This window comes from Takifugu rubripes, chromosome 22 (assembly GCF_901000725.2).
Source record: "Takifugu rubripes chromosome 22, fTakRub1.2, whole genome shotgun sequence".
Taxonomy (NCBI): Eukaryota; Metazoa; Chordata; class Actinopteri; order Tetraodontiformes; family Tetraodontidae; genus Takifugu; species Takifugu rubripes.
In genome coordinates this window covers 13,695,432-13,717,906 of record NC_042306.1, presented here as the reverse complement: position 1 = coordinate 13,717,906, position 22,475 = coordinate 13,695,432, and the positions used below count along the sequence as shown (strand labels likewise).

Genomic DNA, 22,475 nt, shown 5'->3' with positions numbered 1-22,475 from the left:
AAGAGGATGTAAATAAAGGAGACCATTTTGACAGAATATGGAGGAAATGCACGATTTGTGAAATTGTCAAATGTCTATGAACCGACGGCTTCGGTGAACACAAACGCAAACTCCAGCTTTGTTTTGTTTTCTCTTGCAGCAAGAACCCCTCGCCCAAGGATGGAGCAGCCACTCCAGGAACCCCCAAGGTGAGGAGAAGCTGACGTTTTTAAGCTTTGTGATCGGCAGCACTAAAGTTACAACAGTGCCCAAAGATAAAGCCTAAAAAGAGCTCCCTGACTCCATCGAGCCGGCACTTCCCCCGAAATGATTATTCTCATGATTTTAGAGTATAACTTACAATATAGGTTCAACGTTCCTAAGAGTAATGCATGTCCGGAGGCATGTCTGGAATGGTGCCTCTCTGAGTGGCGATAGCTGACACTAAGGTGAAACACGCTGCTGCAGGAAACAAATGTGCACATCACCCACACACCTCAGGTTCCTGACCCAGGGTCAGAGCGGCGCTCGCGGCACCGCGGGGGGGCTCACGCTTGAGGAGCGAGCGCTGCTCTGGCACCGCGGTCGTGACTGCGCATCTCGCTGCTGTTGTTTAGTATTCCTCGGCGGTCCGTGGAGAACGGACGGGGCCGGTCCGAAGCAGCCAGGTCTGATGTCCTTATCTGCTCCCCGTCGTGCACCGCCCGGCCCTGGTGGACCAGATTAACTCAAACGCACCACTTTACGAGCGGCTCAGGCTGCGTTGAGCACTTTATTTTGTTAAAAAAAGAGACTGTAACAACATCTGTAGAGTCATTTAGCATGTAATATATACTGTAGTACAAATAAGAGCACCTCTATTAGTACCTTTGATATTTATACTATATTTACTATTGAGGAACAGCGGCATTTAAAGTACATCAATAATTGATACTTAATGCTCTTTGAGCAAATAGCTGTTGTAGTGTCTGAGAGTACACAATATCCTTCCTTTATTCAGGTGCAACCAGTTTTTTCAATGCAAATTCCCACCTGCAGCTCCACGCTCATTTCACCGCAGTTTGAATGCAACCTTTTCGTAACGCCTCTTCTTCTGTTACACTGTGATTTTAATTGGTTGGATTTAAAAGGCCAAAATTTCAATGGAACCATCTTCACGTGTAATCTCTTTGTAGAATCCCGGTAAATGTCATTTTCTAATGATAAAACTTAAGCACATTCTCAGGACGCCCCCAGGTAAATGATTCCTGACCTTTTTAATCCAGAGTTGGAAAAAAGAAGATTCTCTCCCTCTCTCTCTCTCTCACACACACACACACACGCACTCACACACACGCACTCACACAGGCACAATAGCGTCATGCATAATGTCCAATTTACTGTGGCAGCACTGGAGGTTGGTCATTTCTCACATATTATTATTAGATTACTGCTGTCGAGCACTTAAGCCTCTGCTCTGCCCCTTTCCACTTGATTAATAGAAGAAGACTGTAAATACAAATATTTCATAGATGCCTTGTAAAGGGGAAAAATGGCACAGCATGGCAATGTCAGCACGTGTGCACGCAAGCACGCACGCAGGGCTAGAACTTAGGATATAAGCCTGTGAAAATAGTGAAATTGCTCTATTAATGCTCTTTTTTACGTGCTCTCTTTGGGTTTGTGCCTCACCTGAAGGATTCTCTGGACTAAGGGGGGTTGTTTTGGACATGTACGTCTGAATAGAGGAGTGCTGGGATCCAGATTCATGAAGCAGCAGCGTCTTATAATGTCAGACAGTTACGCTCCTCCTTTTCCCACGTTTACCCTCTGTCCTCTTCTTGATCGATCACTCCTTCCTCACTCATCCTACCGTCCCGTAAACATTAACTCTAATCAGCAGAAGGCCCTTTATCGACAAAGTCAGGTTACTGTCAGTGTCACCTCCAGAATCTGCGAGGAGAGAAGCCCACAGCGCTCATTCAGATGTTTTTAAAGACATAAATAATCATTTAATTTAAAACAGCGCTGTGTTTGTTGTTTCTGTAAAAATGGTGGCGGGGCCGTGTCTTCACTTCTGTTACTGCGACCTTCCTGAACTCTGGTTGCACTTTAATCACCAGTCCAACTCCAGATCAAATCTCTTCTCTTGTGGTGTAAATGTGAGATGGTGACCTGCTGTAGGCCAGTGGGTTGGCTTCTGGAGGCGGGAATGGTAAAAACACCACCTCTCTGCTCACGCCACGATGGCAGCTGCCAGAAAATACAGAGGCTCTGCTGTAATCATGACACCGGAGGTGGGAACGTGCAGCCATTTAACACATTCATCTCTCTCCCCAGTCAATGATGCTGTCGGTGCACATCAAGCGTGAGGGAGAATCTCCTGTGGTCTCACCTCTGTCCTCTGAAGACATCCACCACTCCGACAGATACCAGGTCACAGTCACAGTCACACGCACATGCACACGCACACGCACATGCACACTGACAGTGGGTCCAGTTTGACAACATTTTCATGTTTGTGCTTTGAGCTCTTAACTAGCTGACATTTGACATTTCGTACCATTACTACATTATCCTGCTGTGCTGAGGAGAACATTAAGTGTGGTACAAGATATTCATACATCAATTATTCATGTCACATTTCTTAAATATGAATAAGACTTAATGAACTGGTACATTTATAGAAATGTATAGATGGTATTATTTGGTGTTGTAAAGTGACACACAGACATCTGATTGCTTGCTGCCCGCTGACATGATGTAGCGATTATCTTGGTCTGATGTTAGAATTGAAAGGGAGAGCATAAGAAAACAAAAACAGCAGAGGACTTGTGATATTTGGGCCTTTCTACCCTCTCAAAGGGTAAATCTCCTGACATCTGAGCCACGTTGTGTGAATCAATCTCTAAAATTCATCAAAGTTTGTCCCGTTAATTCCTGTGGTGCTGATGTATCTCTGGATTAAGTGTATTTCCCCCCTTACACCATAAAGTAAGACCTATTAAGTTCATACAGACGTTCCATCCATACGTTCGAGATGACACAGCTCATAAAAACCTTATAGCGATAAAGTAGATTTTCTCATTAAGTGAAACTGCTGAAATCACCTTATATTATACAAATGATTAAGTCAATGGTGACTCTTTTTACCACCCTGAAATTGAGGCCTAATGGCAGACTTTGCCACCTTCTCTCTGCCCGTCAGTGCACCTCAGTGCTCTTTCTCTCTGCTTCCACCCTCCACTGAAAACCTGACCCATCTGCAGCCACTCAGTGAGTGTATCATAATGATTTGGTAGTCGTGGCGATGCAAGGCGAGTGGGACTATAAGTCAAGTGGCAGCAAGAAGTGGGGGGTGGTGAGGAGGAAGGAGTGAGAAGGTGGGTGAGCGGCTCGAGCAGCAGGACATGGCCTGACCGTCCAGTGCTTCTTGATGATGGACGATGGGCTTGACAGTGAGAGGACTGAACCACCGCCTACTCCCTGTTGCCATGTCAAAGAGGGGGCATCCATAACTGTGACCGGGGGTGCTTCAGTCAGCATATACTGCAGATAAAGACATAGATGCCTCTGGGTTTCAAACCCAATAGACATGAGGCATAAGTGGAGGAGATAGAGGGCTTAATTTCTTCCTCAGAGCTACACTTTTAATGACAAGACAATTATTCTTAATGATGCAGGGGATGATCCCTGGCATCCTGTTAACCAAGACCCCAGATATGCTACTTAAGTTAATGTATGATTCAATTAGATGACATTGTTCATAGTTGAATGTGGTTAGCATTTAAGAAAAGAACTTTAGTAAATGCAAATACAGTACTGCTATGCTATGATGGTTAAATAATAAATATGGACATTTTTAACAAGAAGGATCCAACGTTTGATAGTTTACAAGTGCTAATTATATGTGATACTTTACCCTACATTACTATTTTTCTAAATTTTCAAATACGGTTGAACTGTCAGAATTAACCTAGATATTACACATTTGTTGCGTTTTAAAACGCTCCGGTGCATCTTGCACTCTTCTTTCTAGAATGTCTACATGCGAACATGTACGCCAACAACTGCAGGCCAAACGTTTAATGAGCCACCGTGCCCCCTAGTGGTCAAAGTATGGAAAGACACGTGACGTTTCCTCACTTCCGTCTCCAGCCGGGTCACATGATCAAAACAAGCCAATATGGCGTCGGATAGCAGCGCTATTTGTCGTTATGGGCGCCACCTTCAATCCTGTTCCATCCGTATTAAATAATAGTTTCAGACTTGGGTAAAGCGTGATGAGGAGTGTGTGGGGAGTGAGTCTGGCAGTTTAAAGCAGAGAGTTTCAGCATCTGTTCAAGATGCTGTGAGGGAACTGTGGCTGAGATGGAGGAGGTGGAAAACAAGAGAGAAGTAGGTTTGTTTATCCAGCAGCTTCTTTAGCATCCAAAGCAATCAGCCTCAGAAAAGTTCACAAATAAACACATTATCACATTTTTTAAAAGTGTCTAATGTATACTTCTTTTTTCCTTCCTCTGCTTACAGACGTTTTTACGTGTTCGAGCTAACAGGCAATCAAGATTGAATGGTATGTACACAGAAGGATTCCTGGACACAGTATGTGCTTTATATCCCTAAAGTGAACATTACTCTTAATTGCATCGGGGTATGTTTGTAAGGGTGAAAACTTTAACGAAGTTTATTCATTTACTGATTTAGACAATGTTCATATTTTTATACAACAGTTAGTTCTGACCAAGTAAGTTGCTGTACATTTATTCTAGTCAGCGTTAATTATTACTGATTGGCAACAGCCTGTTTACCATCCAGTTGCAATCATTTGTGTTGGTGGAGCCAAATAAATGAATAAATAATCAATTTTAAAAGTTAGAAAAGCACATTTTTATTAGTTATCACTAACAAGCCAGAAACAATAATGATGATGCCCATTATAATGATCTTTTTTTTTGCAACTAAAGTTTCTTTTTTGAAAAAAAAAGAGTTGCTTTTAATGCAGACTTATGCAAATTTAAACGATGTGAAATGAAAGAACCCTAATAAGCAGTAATTCTGCTTTATAACAGCGCCATGGCTCAATTATTGATTCAGTTGCTGAGGGGGGTGTGATTATCCTTAGCTTTTGCTGCCAGAACGTCGTTATTGTGACATAAACTTCTGACACAATCGCAAATAAATCTGGCTACTGTTAATTTTGTGCTGTTATGTTGGTGGTTTGCTCAGGTGGAACCAGGAGTCTTTTTTATGAGTGGTATAACAGCTGGAGGGGGGCAGAGATCCCTGCCGGACCTAATTAGCAACCACTTCTTTTCTCTATTCTTTTCTCTATTTAAGAATGCTCCCCTCAATTAGCATCAGGGGAGAGTCTGGTCGAAGGAGCAGGGGGCTGTTTCAATTTTTCAACTCTTCAGCCTCCCCCTCACATCTTCCTCCTCTCCCTCCCTTCTTTGGCACGACACCCCGTTGGCCTCGTCTGTTTTCCAGCCAGCTAAAAATTAATGTTTCTGCGCGCCATTTGCAGTTAGGCAAAAATGACAGCGACTCGGGGCACAGTGACGGCTGTTCTGCTCTGTTAAATTTCTAATTAAAAGTGGTTTGTTTGGGGAGGGGGGTTGACAGGGGGGCAGTAGAGCAAAGGGGTGCTAACAGGGTATGGGGGGTACTTCTATGTATCTATGGCATATTATTGGCATTTTCAGATATTGTCATATCTGATCAGAAAATGTTGGGTTTCCTAATTTTTTTTTGCAGCTGGAGCAAAAGTTAAACCTTTTGCTTCTAATTTCCAATGTTGTTTATATCAAGTAAAAATATGGGTGTACCTCAGGGCACGATCTGAGGTTATTTTCCAGCATATTATTGGGAGAGTGTTTCACCCATATTAAATATTCCAAAGTATCTTTAATGTTGTGTGACATAAATCTGAACCAATTCTTTAAATTCTGTAGGTCTCTAAACGGCTGATGTCCTGCTTTTAAGCTCTCCAGGATTAATGGTCAGTTATTAACGTTCTTCTCTCTTTTTCTTACTTCTCATTTTCAGCCCGTATAGGGAAGATGAAGAGGAGGAAGCCTGAGGATGGGGGCCAGGTATGTCCGCTGTGCAGTGCCCCCTTGACTGGGAGTGAGGAGGAGATGAGTAGACATGTGGAACAATGCCTGATCCAGGTAGTAAAAAACCCAGACTCCCTCTAGTCGGACAGCCTGTCCTCATCTTTCTCTAGCTGCTGACAGTCACTACTTCACCTCCTGTAGACGCTGTCCCGTCACTTCTGTACAGGGGTGCAGAACCACTCCTCCTGTAGCTGTCATACTACTAGATTGGATTTCCTACACATGAATTCACACAGCCTTCACATCATACGGGAATAACTGTCAGCCTGACTTGTCGTTTAATAACAATACGTTTACAAATGCTAAATTTATAGACATAACTGCAGTTTTTCCCATATGAGAAGGTGCATCTTGTTCATTAGCATGCATTTCCTTAGATTGAATACTAGATGTTTAGTATGTGTAGACTAGGACCACCACCGTTGGAGCCAGCCTCCTGTTTCTCTGAGCGAGACGAGACATCTTCACCACCAACCGACGTGCTTCCTTTCTTTCCATAACACCGGCTAAACAGACACTGGGAACATGTAGAGTATTCTCCTCTGTCCATACCATGTGCCTTCTTTTGCCGTCGTGATGTGGTGCTGAGCAAGAGGAAAACAGCTCCATGCATTGCTCCATTTTTTTAAATCAAATTTGTCATTTTTGCAGCATTTTCACCAAAAATCAAATATAATCATGCCAGTTTTTCCTCATTAATACATTTAAACAGGTTGCAGAATAACCTTCAGTATAGGACAAAAAGCAGATAGATACTGTCCACCAGGTTCTTGGGTTAGGTGGGGTGTTTGGAAAGAAGCAAATACTAAGGTTTTATTTCTGTATCTCTTGTTTCCTGTTGGATCAGAATGGCATGGACACATGGTATGGCACAGACCAAGAGTGCTAGTCTTTCCAACAAAGGCCGTAACATTAAACACTATTGTACAGTTATGGGTAGCATTTTTGCTCCGATTAATATCTAAATCTATTTTTTTGTGTCAGCGTGAGGGTGCATTAGGAGATGATGATTCCGGTGACATGGATGGAGAGAGTGGGCGGGGCTTTGAGGAGTACGAGTGGGCCGGACAGAAGAGGATCAGAGCCACGGCTTTGCTGGAAGGTGGATTCAGAGGTATAAACGCACACGAATGTGAATCCCTTTTTATCGCGCGGCGGTTCCTGAAGGAGGCAGCGTGTTGTCATGTCTGGAGCTCGCTCTGCGTAGACGGGGGCAGGAGACGTGTGTGTTTTGTTCTCATCAATCATTCCCTCTCAACCAAAATGGTCGGTTTTAATTTTTTTGCAACCGCTCATGAAAGTGCCCAGGGAGCCGTAATGGTGCCCTGGTCTGGGGGCAGCCTGGACCGGAGCCTCCACAATCTTCCCCCGGAAAAGGAAGGAAAACACATTTAGCTGGGCAATTGACCCAGCGGTCTCCACTCTGTGTGTGTTCGTGTCCAGAAATGCAATTATAGAAGTGGATAGGAGAGCTGGTCACTGGGGAACCTGTCTGCAAACGCTCCGTCACAACTACATCTCCAGCTCCCCCTTTACATTCTCATCTGTCTGTTATTGCATTTCCCAAACTTTTTTCCCCGTGTATGTAGTTTGATAATTAAATGTTCCCGTGCTCCTCACTGGCCTGTGGTCGTGGTTTCAGAAGTGTTTCTAACTTGACCAGGGAAAGGAGGGTGGGAGCAGCCCATAAAGATGTGCTCAGGTGGGGTAAAGCATTGCTCTCATCTGTAAAATGGTCTCCGGGTCTCGAGGCTCAGACCTGTTTCCAGCTCACCTCCTCCGATTTCGCTTCGATCCGTTGTTTAACGCTCACATGCTGAGACACTCCCCGGTCCTCATGCACACACACTTTCCTTCTTGCCGGGCCAGCGAGGGAGGATACATGACAGATCAATGTTGAAATCCCAACTAAACTGTGCCAAAGCACAGCTCATGGGGATAGGAGGTGGCTTCCCCACTTGTCCATCCATCTCCCACAACGCTTCTCGCATCCGCCTTTTTCTTTTCCGTGTCGTTAAACCAGCAGACACGGGACCCTTCTGCTGCTCTAATAGGGCCTCTTCTGATGTGACACAGACAACTGAAGTGGCCTGGGGAGAGCAACTTGAAACGCACACACACACACACACACTTGGCAGAAGGCTCAGAAGGTGGATTTTTGTCTTGAAAGCTCCTCGGTGATTCGAACACTCACTGCTGAATCCTGCAGGCTCAGGAGAGTCGGCCAGACGGATATAGCCGTGTTGCAGGGGGGCCTCCTCAGCTGGTGGGATGAAGAGAGGGTCTATCCCTCTGTGAAGTTCCAGCATCCCTCCCTCCCTTTGAAGAAAGAGAGAGGGAATGGGGCCCTTTCAAGCCAGGGGTGGATGGAAAGGGGGAGGGAGAAAATCGAACAAGATCAGTTTATGATTCAACTCTGTGTGGAGGAAGACTTCCCTGAGTCTCGCTGCAGCTTAGCCAGGTTGAAAGGACCCACAGCACAGACACAAGCCTTTTTTAATCTATATTAGTGCTCTGATTAGCTGCCTACCTACTGGAAATCTATTTTCCAACTTTGGAGGATCATATAAGCTTAGACATTAAATCAGATATGTCCATTTATCCTTTTTGTGTTACCTGGGCTTGGATTTTTATTCTTTTTTTAAATGAACTCGAGTTTCCTCAGTTTGCACCCTGCTTATTTCAGCCTTTTTGGGATATATTGCAGAAAGCTTCTGTTGGCTGTACTTTATCCACAGATGGGTGAAGAGGGGGTGAGGCAGATCTTGGGGGTTGATATCAGAATGTCCTTTGGGGCAGAGGGGGATTATTCCAGGTTCAAGTTGTTAAGAGGGATCGGGAAGAGAAAGTTGGTGCTTTGTAAATACACTTCAAAGGTGTCTGGTGTCTTTGTGCGCGTGTCTCCTTTTCCCATCTCTCCCCCGTCTCTGACCTGCAAATGGCAGAAAGATAGTGCGACGACCCCTGACCCCCGTCCTCTCTGCTGCTCAGTGTGTCGCGATAATTGCTATGGTAACTGTATGTCACAGGGGTCGGTCGATTGGTTGATCCACGCTGTCAGTCAGACTGATGAGTCGTTTGAACCCGCCTGCCTGTTCAGACCGGCGCTTGTAATGACGCCGTGGCAACGTGTGCGATTATTGTCTCCTGTGATCATGAAACGCATTAAATGCGAGGAGAAACTTTGGTGTCGAGGAGACATGATAGAGATGAAGAATCCAGATTTACAGGCAAGAACACACAATATCAAAAAGATGGAGGAAAAAATCAATCATACATTATTGACAGATATGAAATAGATGAGATATATAGACAAGTAAAGAACGATAAGGGGATTAAAGTATACAGGCAAATAGCTTCATTAAAAGGTACAAATGATGGCATGGAAAGGAGGAAGGGGGGTATGGGCGGGTACATAATGTGAGTGAAAGGCAGTTAGAGTGGGGCTGACCTTTCTTGGCCAGATTAGATTGGTCTGCCAACACTGCTTAGAGGAGAAGATAGAAGTAGTTGAATCACACACACACACACACACACACACACAGCGAGCAAACAGGTCACACACTGCATGTACACACAGTGAACACACAAAAACATGCAGAGATGTGGATGTGTACAAATGAAGCTAATTCCACATATCAAAGATGTCATTCAGCACCATTTTTATTTTCATAATTATACCTGCTTTTATTGTGCCAGTGGAGTTTATTTGTTCTTGCATGCTAGCTTTGGTGCACTTAAACTTAAAGCTTTATTCTTTGACATGAGATTCTGAATCCAAATGTTGTTAATGTGGCCAGCTAGCCACAAGATCAATAGTGTGATCAGATTATTAGATTACACTCAGACCACCACTGCCACCACCCCTACACACAGTACAGCTCTTTTCCAGCCATCAGTGGCATTAGTGGTCAAAGTCGTGCGTTCTTGTCTCATCATGATGGTCAGTTGATGGATGAATGAGAAGCTTGGCAGCAAGCATGGCTGGGCTCCTGCTCCTAACCCTGACCCTGCTCCTAACCCTGACCCTGACCCTGACCCTAACCCTGACCCTGACCCTAACCCTAACCCTGACCCTGACCCTAACCCTAACCCTGACCCTGACCCTAACCCTGACCCTGACCCTAACCCTGACCCTGACCCTGACCCTAACCCTGACCCTGACTCTGAGGGAAAGGCAAGAGAACACTCGCATTGTCCCTTGTACGCTATTACAGATGGAATAGAAATATTTGCATATGCTACATAATTTAAAAAAAATCAATATTTCAAACACATGTTGGTGGAAAACATGTGGAATGAACACAAATATTTGTCATTTGAAGGTCAGATGTCTAAACATTTTACCAGCTTTTTATTCTCATAATATACAGAGTGTTCTGCTCATATTCTTCACTCTGCCTCTAAAGACTGTGTCCTAAGTAGCCGAGCAGAGCTGGAAAACTACTAGATTTACACTCCCTGGCCGTTGTTCCCACATGTGCCTCCTCCGCCAAGACCAAATAAAAGTTAAAAGGTCTCTTTTATTTGATCACTAAAAACCATGGCCCTGTTGTAAAAGAGCTTAGCATTGGTGGCATGTTTTATCACGATGCCTTTAAGTCATTTCATGCTCCAATTCTCTCTCCCGTCTTTTTTGTCTGTCTTGAGTAAGAAATGAATCCCAGACAGGTGCGAAGACGTGGTGGCAGACGTTTGTATCCAGAATATCTCCAGGAGACAAGGTCTTGACTGCTGGTTTGGACTTTGTTTAAGGCGCCACGGTGCAGTGAGACGCTGTAGTGCGCCCAGGCCAGATGATACAGGAAGTCAAGTATCAACCCGCACACACGTGCCGGGACAGGAGGTTAAATAAGATGGCTGTCGGGCCCACCAGTCCAGCTCGGAGCATGTAGAAATTGGGATAGCTGTAAATAAGATGGCTGTCAGGGCTGTCAGAGGGAAACCCGCACGCTCTGAGGTGCACAATTACACACCTTCAAATGCTTGAATTGTCAGTGTGTAAATAGCATACACACCTGCACACACACACACACCTTACCCATCTTTGTGCTACAGATAGACGCGGTGTAAGTGACAGCTGGGCAGACACACGCTATGGCACCAGCACACGCACACGTCTTGAAGGGGGCTGGAGAGACAGGGGGCTAAGTGACACAGGGACAGACGGCCTCAAACAAACACTGAGGAGACGCCACTAAGTGATGGACACCCACACACACAGCCCGCTCCTCGGCTAAGTGGAGCTGAAGGTAGCAGTCAGGCAGCGGTAAGGGTTTGTCTGAGCGTTCATCACTGGGTTTATAGAAGTGCCACTCACGCGCGCACGCACACACACACTCCCAGAGATTGATGGGCTGGTTGTCAGTCTTCATTGGCTCTTCACCTCCTCTCTGACCAGGTTTCTGGCCCATCTTAACGTGTCCTTAATCGGCCGGGGGAAAATTGAGGTTTTAATACCTGAAAACAGAGTCCAATTGAACATTTTTGGGCGTGTCTTCAGATTTATAAATACAGGTTTACTTTAAAAATGTAATGCTCGTGCATGTATGTGTTTGAGTAACTGATCAGATCTTGACTCTCTTCACAGGAACAGGGTTCGCCACGTGTAATATCAAAGAGAGCGCCGCAGACAGCGACGCGGACCTCGACGTGGACGGAGACGACACCTTAGAGTACGGCAAGGCCCAGTACACCGAGGCCGACATCATCCCCTGTTCTGGAGCGGGAGAGGACCAAGGCGAGGCCAGGGAGAGGGAGGCGCTACGAGGAGCCGTGCTCAAGTATGACGCATGGACACCAGCCTGTGTCGACCCTGATGAACGCACACTGATGGCTCATGTCCACATTTGTCTCTCCTGCAGTGGCGGGATGCCCTCCAACAGAATAACGCCTGAATTCTCCAAGTGGGCCAGTGACGGTAAATAGAGCCGGGCCATTTGTACTCTATAGGTTCTAAATTGTTGTTGTTGATGAATTGCGCCTTTATTATGTGTTTCACCTGTGGTTACAGAGATGCCTTCAACAAGCAACGGAGAAAGCAGCAAAACAGAGTCCAGCACTCCTTCAGCTTCCTCTGCCCCGCGCACGTGTAAAAACAGTGAGATTGAAAAGTACGTTACACAGATGCCCATTTGGACCACATCGTAATGTAGGAGAAGAAGTAGAGCAGGCTAAAATACCAACACGCTAGCGTGTAAAACTTTCTGATGGGTTCTCTAACTCACAGTAAAAGTGTAGCTGTTGTATAGATTCTGGTTTTTATAGTGTGACAGCGGCAGGTGAGGCCTCCTCAGGTATTGATTTTCCCTGCTGTCGGGTTCTTTCATGGCACAGAGGTGCCACAGAATCACAAGCAGTCTGGGCAAAAGCTTAGCTTTACGCTGGCCTTCACACACGCACGTGCCATTAAAATCCCGTCATAGATTACACAATATTATCTAACTAGATTAAACTAAATGCCTAAAAACGAACTTATCTCTTGTCAAAGATTGAAAGTTTATCATTACCTAAAAAGGTGAATTATATAAGCAGAGTAATATTGTAATATTCCCTGAAAGCTGCATACGAAAGTTGCAATAACCATGTCATAGTGACCCGTGACTCACACACACACACACACACACACACACACACACACACACACACACACACACACACACGGCCCATCTATTAGATAGCCTGGTGCATTTAAGTGTGGGTGTGAAAGGCCAACACTCCATAATACCCTCATTTCCATCTTCTCATCCATATTCTTCCACAAGCAAACAATCTTGTGCAGACACACACACACTCACACTCACACACACACACACACACACACATGCTTGCATACAGGCTCTCCCCTGCATGTGTAATAGAGGTCAGTTCACTGAAAGAAAGAGAAACATTGTTGGGGAAAGAGATGGATTTGGTTGATTGGTTGCTTCTGCATGTCTGGCATATTCTCCTGTCCTTTTGCCCCGTCTGATCTCTCTCACACACACTGAGCTGGGGTCAGACTGCTCGTTGCCTTTCATCCCAGCCCCTATTTCTTAAAGTGATTTCCTTTGTCCACCCTTACACAAACACCACTCTCATTTCAGGTTTCTCCAACATTCCCTCTTCAGTCATTTTCTCAGGTGAAATGTTGGTTTGACTGATTACAGCCTTAAAAGCATTATTTTTTCTTGGCAGCAGCAGCTACACAAGAGGAAAGGAACAGAATCTGAATGGGGAAAGGTTAAACTAATGCTTAACCGTTTAACACCGTTCTGACTGCATGCAAAAAAGCTACATTTAGGCCAATCAATCAGCGCTCGGTGTGTGTTCCCCATATTAAATATCAGCAAGTTGAGATAACTGGTGAATAAGCAGAGCAGCTTGAGTCGTATTGATCAGCAACACCAGACGAGAAGCGTGTGTGGGTGTGTTTGCAGATGCTGTCTTTGGGTTGCAGCATCCTGGTTTCACCAAATGGGTGTGAGAGAAATGGATTTAGACGCCTGAGTGACGGCAGCAGGCTGCGCACACACACACACACACACACACACACACACACACCGCTTTGGGTCAATAATGAGGCTGTACATTCTATGGAAATACATAGTGCTACTATTGGGTTAATTGAAGGTGAATAATTTCTTCAATTCAAGTTTCAGGTGATTTTTTTCAACAGGATGTGGTTTTACGGCGATATTTTTACGGTCACCGCCGTATAAACAGCTCGTGTTGTAACAGGATGCTGTGTCAGAGGTTTTAGTGACCACCTGAAGCAGAACGTGCCTTAATCTAAGCATCCATTTAAAGAGAACCATCTGTATGTTGAATGATTGCAGTGGAAGCAGCAGTCGGCCAGCGAGCTGGGAACAATTCCCCGTCTCTGTCTTCTCCACTTGCCATAAATGCACGTATTTGTGGAGCTTCTGTGCCTCTCCGTTCCCAAATGAAAATGAGATTTGTCTCTTTTGGTTACATTGATACATTGTGCTCGTGTGTGTGTGTGTGCCTGTGTGTGTGGACGTATGTGGGGCTCTGCACAGGGCAGCGTTAGTGAAATCTCCCGTTCTCTGATCCCAGATGGGTAATGATCTGGTCGCCTCCCGGGGCGTCCTCGTTCCCCTGCTCATTCCCCTGCAAGATAAATGAGCTCTCCCTCTCTCTCACTCTCTCTCTCACTCACACACACACACACACACACACACACACACACACACGTAGACTGCCTGAGACGCTCTTTCCCCTCCAAGATAAATGGCCTCTCCAATGCCGCCAATGTGATTGCTGCCAAATTTGGTGCTCCAGCTGGAACAATGCGGAGAGATTTCCATGTGGTTTCTGCAAATAATTGAATCTGTCCTCAATTTGCAAGTGATGAAGCTGGATTTCTACCCTTCACCTCCCCAGCACACACTCTCGTACACACACACACACGCACGCGTCCGCTGCCTTTTCCTCTCTGTCGTTATTGTTGCCGTTAAGCCACATTTCTCTCTCTTTCTGCCTTCTGTCTTTTTCCCATTTTTCTTTCCTCGGTGTCCTCTGTCTCAATTTTTCTCCTACACTTATGGAACACCGCCCTCCCATTCCCTTTTGCTGTCTGAACCCTGCACAGAGACGTGCACACACACGGGACTGAGGCAGGGGAAATCAATAGTGACTTAAATGTTTTATCATGGTGTGTCAGTGTAGTTAAGGCCTCTGTTAACCGGCAGCAGCAGGAGAACGATGCTCTAAGGGGAATTACTGCTGCTTGTGACACAGCACATGCACGTGGAAGATTTATTTCACACATGGTGGCCAAAGCAAGGCTAAAACATTGTCCCAGAGTAGTTTTTGTGAATTAATTCCAGTGTAATTGTATCACGGGGGTGTGTGGAGGTGTTGAGAGTGAGGCCAAAATGTAGGTGGACAGTAGATTAAGACACAGACCTGATTGAGATGGATGTTGGAGGTCTTCAGCCACACACACACACTCACACACACACTCTAATGAAATGAGGAATGGTCCCACACACGTTGCAGACAGAGCGCTAAATGGAGGAGAGGCACAACCATCTATCTGCCCCTGTCAGACTTTCCTCTTTGCCTGTCAGCGGAGGGATGACTGGATATGGAAATGCAGCACAATTTTACCTTCTTTCACTCTCAAAAGCCCAGTGGGCCTGTAACCAAGATGCTGTGTGACTGAGCTGTATTTCAGCCTAACCCTTCCTCTTAAGTTTTATGATTAGAGGTCCACAGATCAAGGCCAAAGCTTCAGGTTAAAAGCTGGCGAGCCAGAGCTCGGTCCCTCTGTGCTCGCAAACATGAAGCCACACACAAGCAATCAGACGACATCTTAGCAACATAAGGCTGTGAATCAAAGTGCAGCATGTCAAAGTACCATGATTTCCCATTTTGCCAGCAGAGAGGATGACAAATGATCATTTCTTGTAATCTTAAAGGGAAGCAGCCTTATTGTCTGAGTGAGTTTAGAGGTTATTTTTAACCAAGTAAAGATTTTAAAAGGCACTCGTTTGATGGACAAACCCCAGCCACTCTGTTCAGGCCTAGTATCTCCTGACACTTTATAAGCTAGCAAGCTAATCAAGGCTAAATGGCTTTTTACAAGCTCAGAACTAATAAGATGGGAGGGTAAAGTAGTTTATAGGCCATGAGCTGGCGAGTCCCAAACAGGTTTTTATAGACATTAGGCAGCAGTGGGGTTACTTGGGGAGGGGGTACGAAGTGGCAAAGCTAACATAAGTAGCCGTTTTGAAAAAGGTGCAAACCTAAGCAGATGCTAAGAAAGTCCTTGGTCCAGCATCCCTGTGGCTGCTGCTGCTGGAGGAGGAAATGAAGTCCTGTCACACACACTTTGGTTTCACCCTTCCCTCCCTTGCTTTTCCTTCTTCATCCAGATCAATACAATAGATCAGCGAGCTATCAGACTGCGAAGTGACTGTATCACCTTAATCACACACCTACACACAATCTGGAGAATGTTGGCGTGGTTATAATTTACAAACGCCGACCTTGTGCGGCCTCGTCTCAGCCATCATCAGTCGCGGCAGCGTCGCTGTGCTCTCTTGACTCGGACGTATTGATTTAGTTATCGCCGCTTCATATGCTGTCGGACAGTGTTAAATGCACATTTTCCGTTATCATGCTGCACATTAATCAATGGCTGCTCAGGGGCAGGGAGTCAGGGAGGGGTGAGGATGGAATAAAGAGAGAGAGAAGTGGATGCAGTTTGCATGCACAGTTTAAACGGGCTACGTTCTGAATCGGACTTTAGCGTGTCGTCAGAATTTGTTCCTTCTCCCAGTTTAAACGCCACAGAGAAAGTGGGCTAACTCGAGTCAATACGGCCTCTTGACTTGTTCTGTCCCATAACCACTGGAGTCAGGCAGCAGTCCGGCACTTCAAACAACAACTTTGTAGCGTCGTAGGTAATGTTCGCGGTGAGATGCGCGCTCTCCTTCGGGGTAATTGATGGATTTCCAGGGGCAGGCAAGAGCGCTGAGGGCTAATGCTGGCTTTGTTGAATGGTTTTGTTCCCTGGGTCACAGGCCAGCACGGAGGTTGTGGAGCAAAGCGACATGTATTGTCTAATTTTTCTCCGATTCATGCCTATACATGCCGGAGCATATTGATTTCCTATCGTATTATCTGCCCCGATTAGATGGACTGAAGGGTTTACATCCACTTAAGCTGTCTAGTCACAGTCAGTAAAGGTAGGGACTGAGGGATAAATGGGAAAAGAGGGGCGGAGTCTGGAAAACTATCACAAGCACATATGTAGATTTAGAACAGACTTTTAGATCTGGGTCTGAATGAATCCCTCACCCTGTCACCGTTCCTCTTCTCACCAGAGTAACGGAGGAGGAGTCCACGGCCACCACCATGGAGGCTCTGAAGGCCCGGATCAGAGAGCTGGAGAGGCAGATACAGCGAGGAGATCGATACAAGTGTCTCATCTGCATGGTCAGTATCCACATGGCTGCACACCCACCTTTAAGGGAGGCATGAAGCAGGGAGAATGTTTTAGGCAAGGATGGATTCCATCAGTAGGTCGAACATGTAATTACAGACCGGACACAACTGGAGCAGCCTTTACTGATGTCCCCTTAAATATTGTGCTTGAACTTGAATATAAAAATGGTAATTATATCTCATCATAAAGACATAAAAATCACAGACATGTCACAGTCCGGGCTCATGGCAGGCAGAGGCTATTAGGATTGCTCATTATGGGGTGTGCCACCCCTGTAGGCACAGCTCTGATCACCAGGAGCCTGCTCTCGTCCCCTCACAACCATCCTTGTCTCAATGCTAAAGCGGCGCTGATGTTGCGTTCCAGTGGTTTCTGCTCTTGCATGGCTTTGCAGGTCAGCTGGATTTGTGATTGATCAGAACCCTCCGCTCCCTGGTTCAGTCCCGGTCCCACATGTAGCTTATTGATTGGACTCTTGGGTCAATAATATTTAGGCACATGGTCTTTTTGGAAATATTCCCGCTCATCAGAAGCTTGATATGATTCCACCTGCGCCCCTCCTGTTCTCCGCTTGTGCTCCCCGCTCTGTGTCAAGTACCGTCCCCTCATCCTTCAGCATTGTGGTTCACGCAGTGTGTGTGTGCGTGTGCACGTGTGAGTGTGTGTCAGCAAAGAGAAGCATGTAATTACTAACGCCAGCGCTTCCTAAAGGTCGCCGTGTGCCCGAGGTGACACTGAGGGCAAGACACAGCGATCGATCACTCGCTGCCCCTCGGACACACGGCTCCTCTCCGCTCATCCGTCACTGTCCTTCATCACACACACACACACACGCACACACACGAAGAAGGTGTGCGCGCTGTTGACACACCGTGCATCTCATTCGTCTCTGTCTTTAAGTTGTCACCGCGCCGCTTCCCTGTCATTGCGTGATGTCACGGACGGCTCTGCACATTCAGACCTCCCAGTTCTGGTCCACTCACCTGAGCTGTTGGGGACGACTCAAACTTTAAGCTCTTAAAGTTGGCATTTGTCAAGGCTGCAGTGAGCGGATCAGGTGTTTGTGTTCGGACAAATACTTTAGCACAGACAGTTGTTCAATAGGCCCTGCGAGACCCAGGATCCAGCATTTGTCCCGTGATTTTAAACGGATCTGTTGTAGAAACTTGGCACGTGAGGCTAAGGCAGGTAAATTAGCATCATCACAACGTGCCCTTCCCCAAACGTGATCCTCTACCTTCACAAATGTTGCAGAAGAAGAAAGCAGACAAGTTTTCATGGCAGCTTAGCCAGTTCATCTACATAAAGCGCTCTTTTACCATGTGTGTTTGCTGCACTGTGGTGAGTGTGTGTGTGTGTGTGTGTGTGCGTGTGCACGCGCAATTAGTTCAAGCCCAGTTCTATGATTAGCTGCCCCCTCTTCCCCCTTCCACCCCTTCCCCTCCCTTCCGCAGAGGAAGCCTGCTCTCCAGTCAGGCACAGAGATCAGGAGCCTAAGGGTGTGGCCAGGGCCGCGGCCGCTGGCCAATGAGGTCGGAGAAAGGCAGGCTAAGTCCCTCCCACTTGGCCTGTACTGCCTGTATAGGGGCCTTGTGATTGGAGGCTACGGCAGCAGCATAAAGAGGCTCCTCCCACAGCCCGTACGGAGGGTAAGGCACTCCCTCCCTCCTCCGCTGCTGTTTCTCCCCCATCCCCCCCTCCTCCCTCATCTCTCTGTTCTTTTCTAAAGGAAAAGAAGTGAGCACCCAATGAAATTGGGTCCATTCATGGCCTCCCTCATCCTCTCCTCCCTCTGCCTGACTCCCACCGTCTCTGCTTGCTGCCTGCCCCATGTTGTGTCCGTGGTTTGTGTACAGGTTGCTGGTTCCGTTGCTCCCCATGCTGCCTTGCTGAGTGGGTCTGTGGCTGTTGGCTGTGTTGTGCCATGGTTGGTGGTGGTTTAATGTACTGGGTCAGGGATGTGCAGTGTTGTATTGGATCATTTGTAAACATCTCTGCCCCTTGTGATTCAAACCTACTCTTTTCTTTCTCTCCATCCCTTTGCAGGACTCCTACACGATGCCGCTCACCTCCATCCAGTGCTGGCACGTCCACTGTGAAGAGTGCTGGCTCAGGACTCTGGTACGCGTGCACACGTTTGCACACACTGTCCGTCCCAGCGGGATTTATGTCCGTGCACATCACACATTTATCCAAACCTCTTAAGTTCTGCCCAACATTCTAATTTTGTCTCGTCAATGTGTCAACGGTCAGGTCACGTCCTTCCTCAAAGCCTGACATTTAAGACATTTAATGGTCAAAAAGTAAATCAAATGGCACTTTTAGCTTCACTGAACACCAAAAAAAAGGATGGAAAATTCCTGAATCTGTGTTTTTCCCACCATGCACGAACACGAACACAAAGGAAAAGGCGTGCACGTTCTGTTCTCAGCGGGAGGGTTCAGATGGAACGGTCCCCAAAAGGCCTGTTAAATATGTTGGAATAAAGTGGTCTACTTGAGTCCTGCAACGTGCCCTGGGTGCCCCAGCACACACACACTGTGTGGCTGGTTATTAGTTAGGCTAATACATTCAGTGGTGTGTAATTAGCTGGTGCTAATGTGGTAAATGGAGCGCAGTGGTCCTGCTGCTGGGAGGATAAACAGGTTTTTCATTGCCTCACTTTGTTTTTTCTCCTCCTCCCCTCTGCGCCTCCCTGTTGCCTCCTTTCCTACATCTGCTCCCTCTTTCTATTAAAATCATGAATTTGCTCTGACATGTTTGCCCCCCTTGAGCCTCCTCGATATCCTACTAGCTGTTTTAGCTACCGTTAGCATCCGAACAGAGAGGGGGGGCGGATGTACGGACAGCTGAGCTTAGATTTGGCTGAAACGCGTCCAATACCAGCTCCTGTAGAACACTGGGGTGGTTTTGAAAACTCTTTTGTTGTTACCATCACAGATTGTTTCCACGTGTTTAAATGTGTGTGTGGGCAGCGGTGAATCTCCCCGTCCCGGCTCTAATGTATGGAGCATTAAAGCCGTAGCCTGGAGACAGCTATAAAACCAGGAGGGCCACGCTGATCAAAGTAAATGCCTGGGAATCTAGTTAACGTCAGCTCAGCCCCTCGCTGCTTTAATGAGCGATGCAGCTGGAGCGCAGCATGACCGACACACACCCACACACACTTCCTATCCACAATAAACACGATTGCCCGTTTGAAACACACGCAAACACATTCTGGTGTAAAAAGGAGCAGTTTTTTTTCCTCCTGCGAAGGCTTTGTCTCCACCTTTTCTCCTGCGTCCCGCCTCAAGACCTTTCTGAGTTCTCCAGAGCCACAAATCCTCTCAACAGGGGATCTTTAGATCTGTCGATCGCCAGCACCACCCACCGCAGAGTGTGTGCTCACCCTATAGCATGTATTCCATACGGTCCTCGCTGCTTTTCAGACGGTGAAAAGGCCCGACTCTTGTGTTCTGGCCTACAGCTCCGCCTACTTTAATCGTTCAATTGGTGAATCAAACCTCACCGTTGTCCTCCCTCCTTCACAGGGCAACAAGAAACTGTGTCCGCAGTGCAACACCATCACCTCACCTGGAGACCTGAGGCGTGTCTACCTGTAAAGAGCACACACACGGCCATCCCATTCTTCCTTAGCGACCCGTTCATCTGCTTCCACCGTCGATTGCCATTCGTCCTTGCCGTCACGCGGACCCTCCGAGAGAGGGGGCCACCGTCTCTGGCTCCTGGGAGACACTGAAAGACTGAGCTGTACTGACTCTCTGCTTGACCAGTAAAGACAGAAGGAGGAGGGATTATTTTTGCTCTTCTTCACCGTGCGTGTGACTGGAGGTGCCCTCCGGAGACCTCACACATCCAACTAAGCCCTGCTGAGACCTGGAAGCTTCCTGTGACGAGAGCTGAAAGGAACTTCTTAATACAAATAATAAAGACTTTTTTTTTGCCTCTGATTGACATTTGGTGGCGCTGGACAACAGGCTCCGCCCTCAGCGTCCAACACGGAGCTTGGTTTGCTTATTTTGCCCCCGACTCCATAGAGAAAACGTCCCTAAATGCCCCGTAGCTTATGTGAATCTTAAAGAAAAAGGCCACTGAAGCTGAGCTTTCGACCCGACGAGCTCAGCGTGATGTTTGACTCCTCCTCCACCACCTCTACTTTCTCCTCCCCCCGTTTCTCCCTTTTTTGTGGTGTCCTAGTGAAGTAAACCAAATTTCTGAGACGCAGTGCAAGCACATGTAATATAGTTCTATGTATGTTTACAATGTTGAGTGTAAATGACATAGAGAGCATACACACAGATGCAAACAGAAGTATATAATATCAAAGTCCTCTTTTTGTTGGGTTTGATTTTGATGAGTTTCAAGGAGGCAAGTGGCTAAAAAACTGAATCTGTCTGTATTTTATAGAAAATAAATTCACTCAAAGATCCATCTTAGTTTAATTTCAATGTACAGGAATTAAAAAAAAAAAACTATGATGACTAGATGGTTCCGGTTTAGGTGGTGTAATTATTTTGCAGAGTCCCTGGAAAAAGAAAATGGACTGAATCTTAAATTTTATAGACTCCTATAGTGCACACAGGCACCCTTTAGGTGTACCACAGAAGCCCCTCCTGTCAGAGCCCACATACTCCAATCAAAGCTTTTTCAGTTTTTATGCGTCTGAAAAGGAAGCCTTTGTCATTCTTCCATCAAATGTATTGCTGGGGAAAAAAATGAAGTGGCGACAGTGACGGACAGGTTCATGCAAGACCACCGGGGTTCAACTGGCAACCTCCAGAACCTGCAGCCCCCCCCCTCCTTCCCCTCAGTCCTCTTCTTTACGGCAGCAGCAACCAAGGTGGTGGTGTGCTTTGTGTTTGTAAAACTATGTATTCTGTGACGTCTGTATTGTTGTAAGAAATGCCGAGGAAAAAAATGAAAAAAATAAAAGTTCGCAAATACCAAGTCTGGACTCGTTTAAAACCGAGGGAGGGCAACCTTGCTGCTTTTGCATCAGCTGCGTGATCACTTTCTTTGAAGATATAAATTACTGACCAATAGACACTGATTTTTACCCCCTTTTATATTTATCAAGTCAACACGTGGATGTTGCTAAGAAGCCAATGGACAGTTGAGACATTTCTGGACCAATACTGCCACCTGGCGGTCACATGTGGTCACGCTGTCCTGACTCAATTATGCCCCAATAAGACTGAGACGTCTTGATCCTGATTCCTTTTACATTTCCCTTTGCATAAGCTTATATTTAAATTGGTGCTTGCAGGTGAAGCGCTCCTGGTTGTCACGACCACCCAGACATGTTTTTGGAAGGTTTTCTTCTGATCAAATGAAACAGGTGGTTATTATGAGAATTCGTCGTTAAGACAAGTGTTATCAGGTGTATAAAGCTCAAATCACTGCAGTGGGAGGTAAGATTTTGGTGCAAATGTTCGGCACAA

General features: G+C 46.3%; 1 protein-coding gene across 7 annotated transcripts in view; it reads left to right on the top strand.

Moving 5' to 3' along the window:
- The window catches only part of rnf220a (ring finger protein 220a), a 108,165-nt gene extending 86,228 nt beyond the window's left edge, over positions 1 to 21,937 (top strand). Inside the window, exons 4-16 of one of the 7 annotated variants that reach the window (XM_029830875.1) lie at positions 140 to 188; positions 2,299 to 2,394; positions 4,489 to 4,531; positions 6,004 to 6,050; positions 7,059 to 7,188; positions 11,665 to 11,857; positions 11,939 to 11,994; positions 12,088 to 12,187; positions 16,910 to 17,021; positions 18,486 to 18,680; positions 18,888 to 18,958; positions 19,078 to 19,152; positions 20,565 to 21,937. In XM_029830875.1, the coding sequence (XP_029686735.1) occupies positions 140 to 188; positions 2,299 to 2,394; positions 4,489 to 4,531; positions 6,004 to 6,050; positions 7,059 to 7,188; positions 11,665 to 11,857; positions 11,939 to 11,994; positions 12,088 to 12,187; positions 16,910 to 17,021; positions 18,486 to 18,680; positions 18,888 to 18,958; positions 19,078 to 19,152; positions 20,565 to 20,619 (1,222 nt within the window). In that variant the 3' untranslated portion in view covers positions 20,620 to 21,937. The other 6 variants (XM_029830873.1, XM_029830874.1, XM_029830877.1 and 3 more) reach the window with 6 other exon arrangements.
- The last annotated feature ends 538 nt before the right edge of the window (positions 21,938 to 22,475 follow it).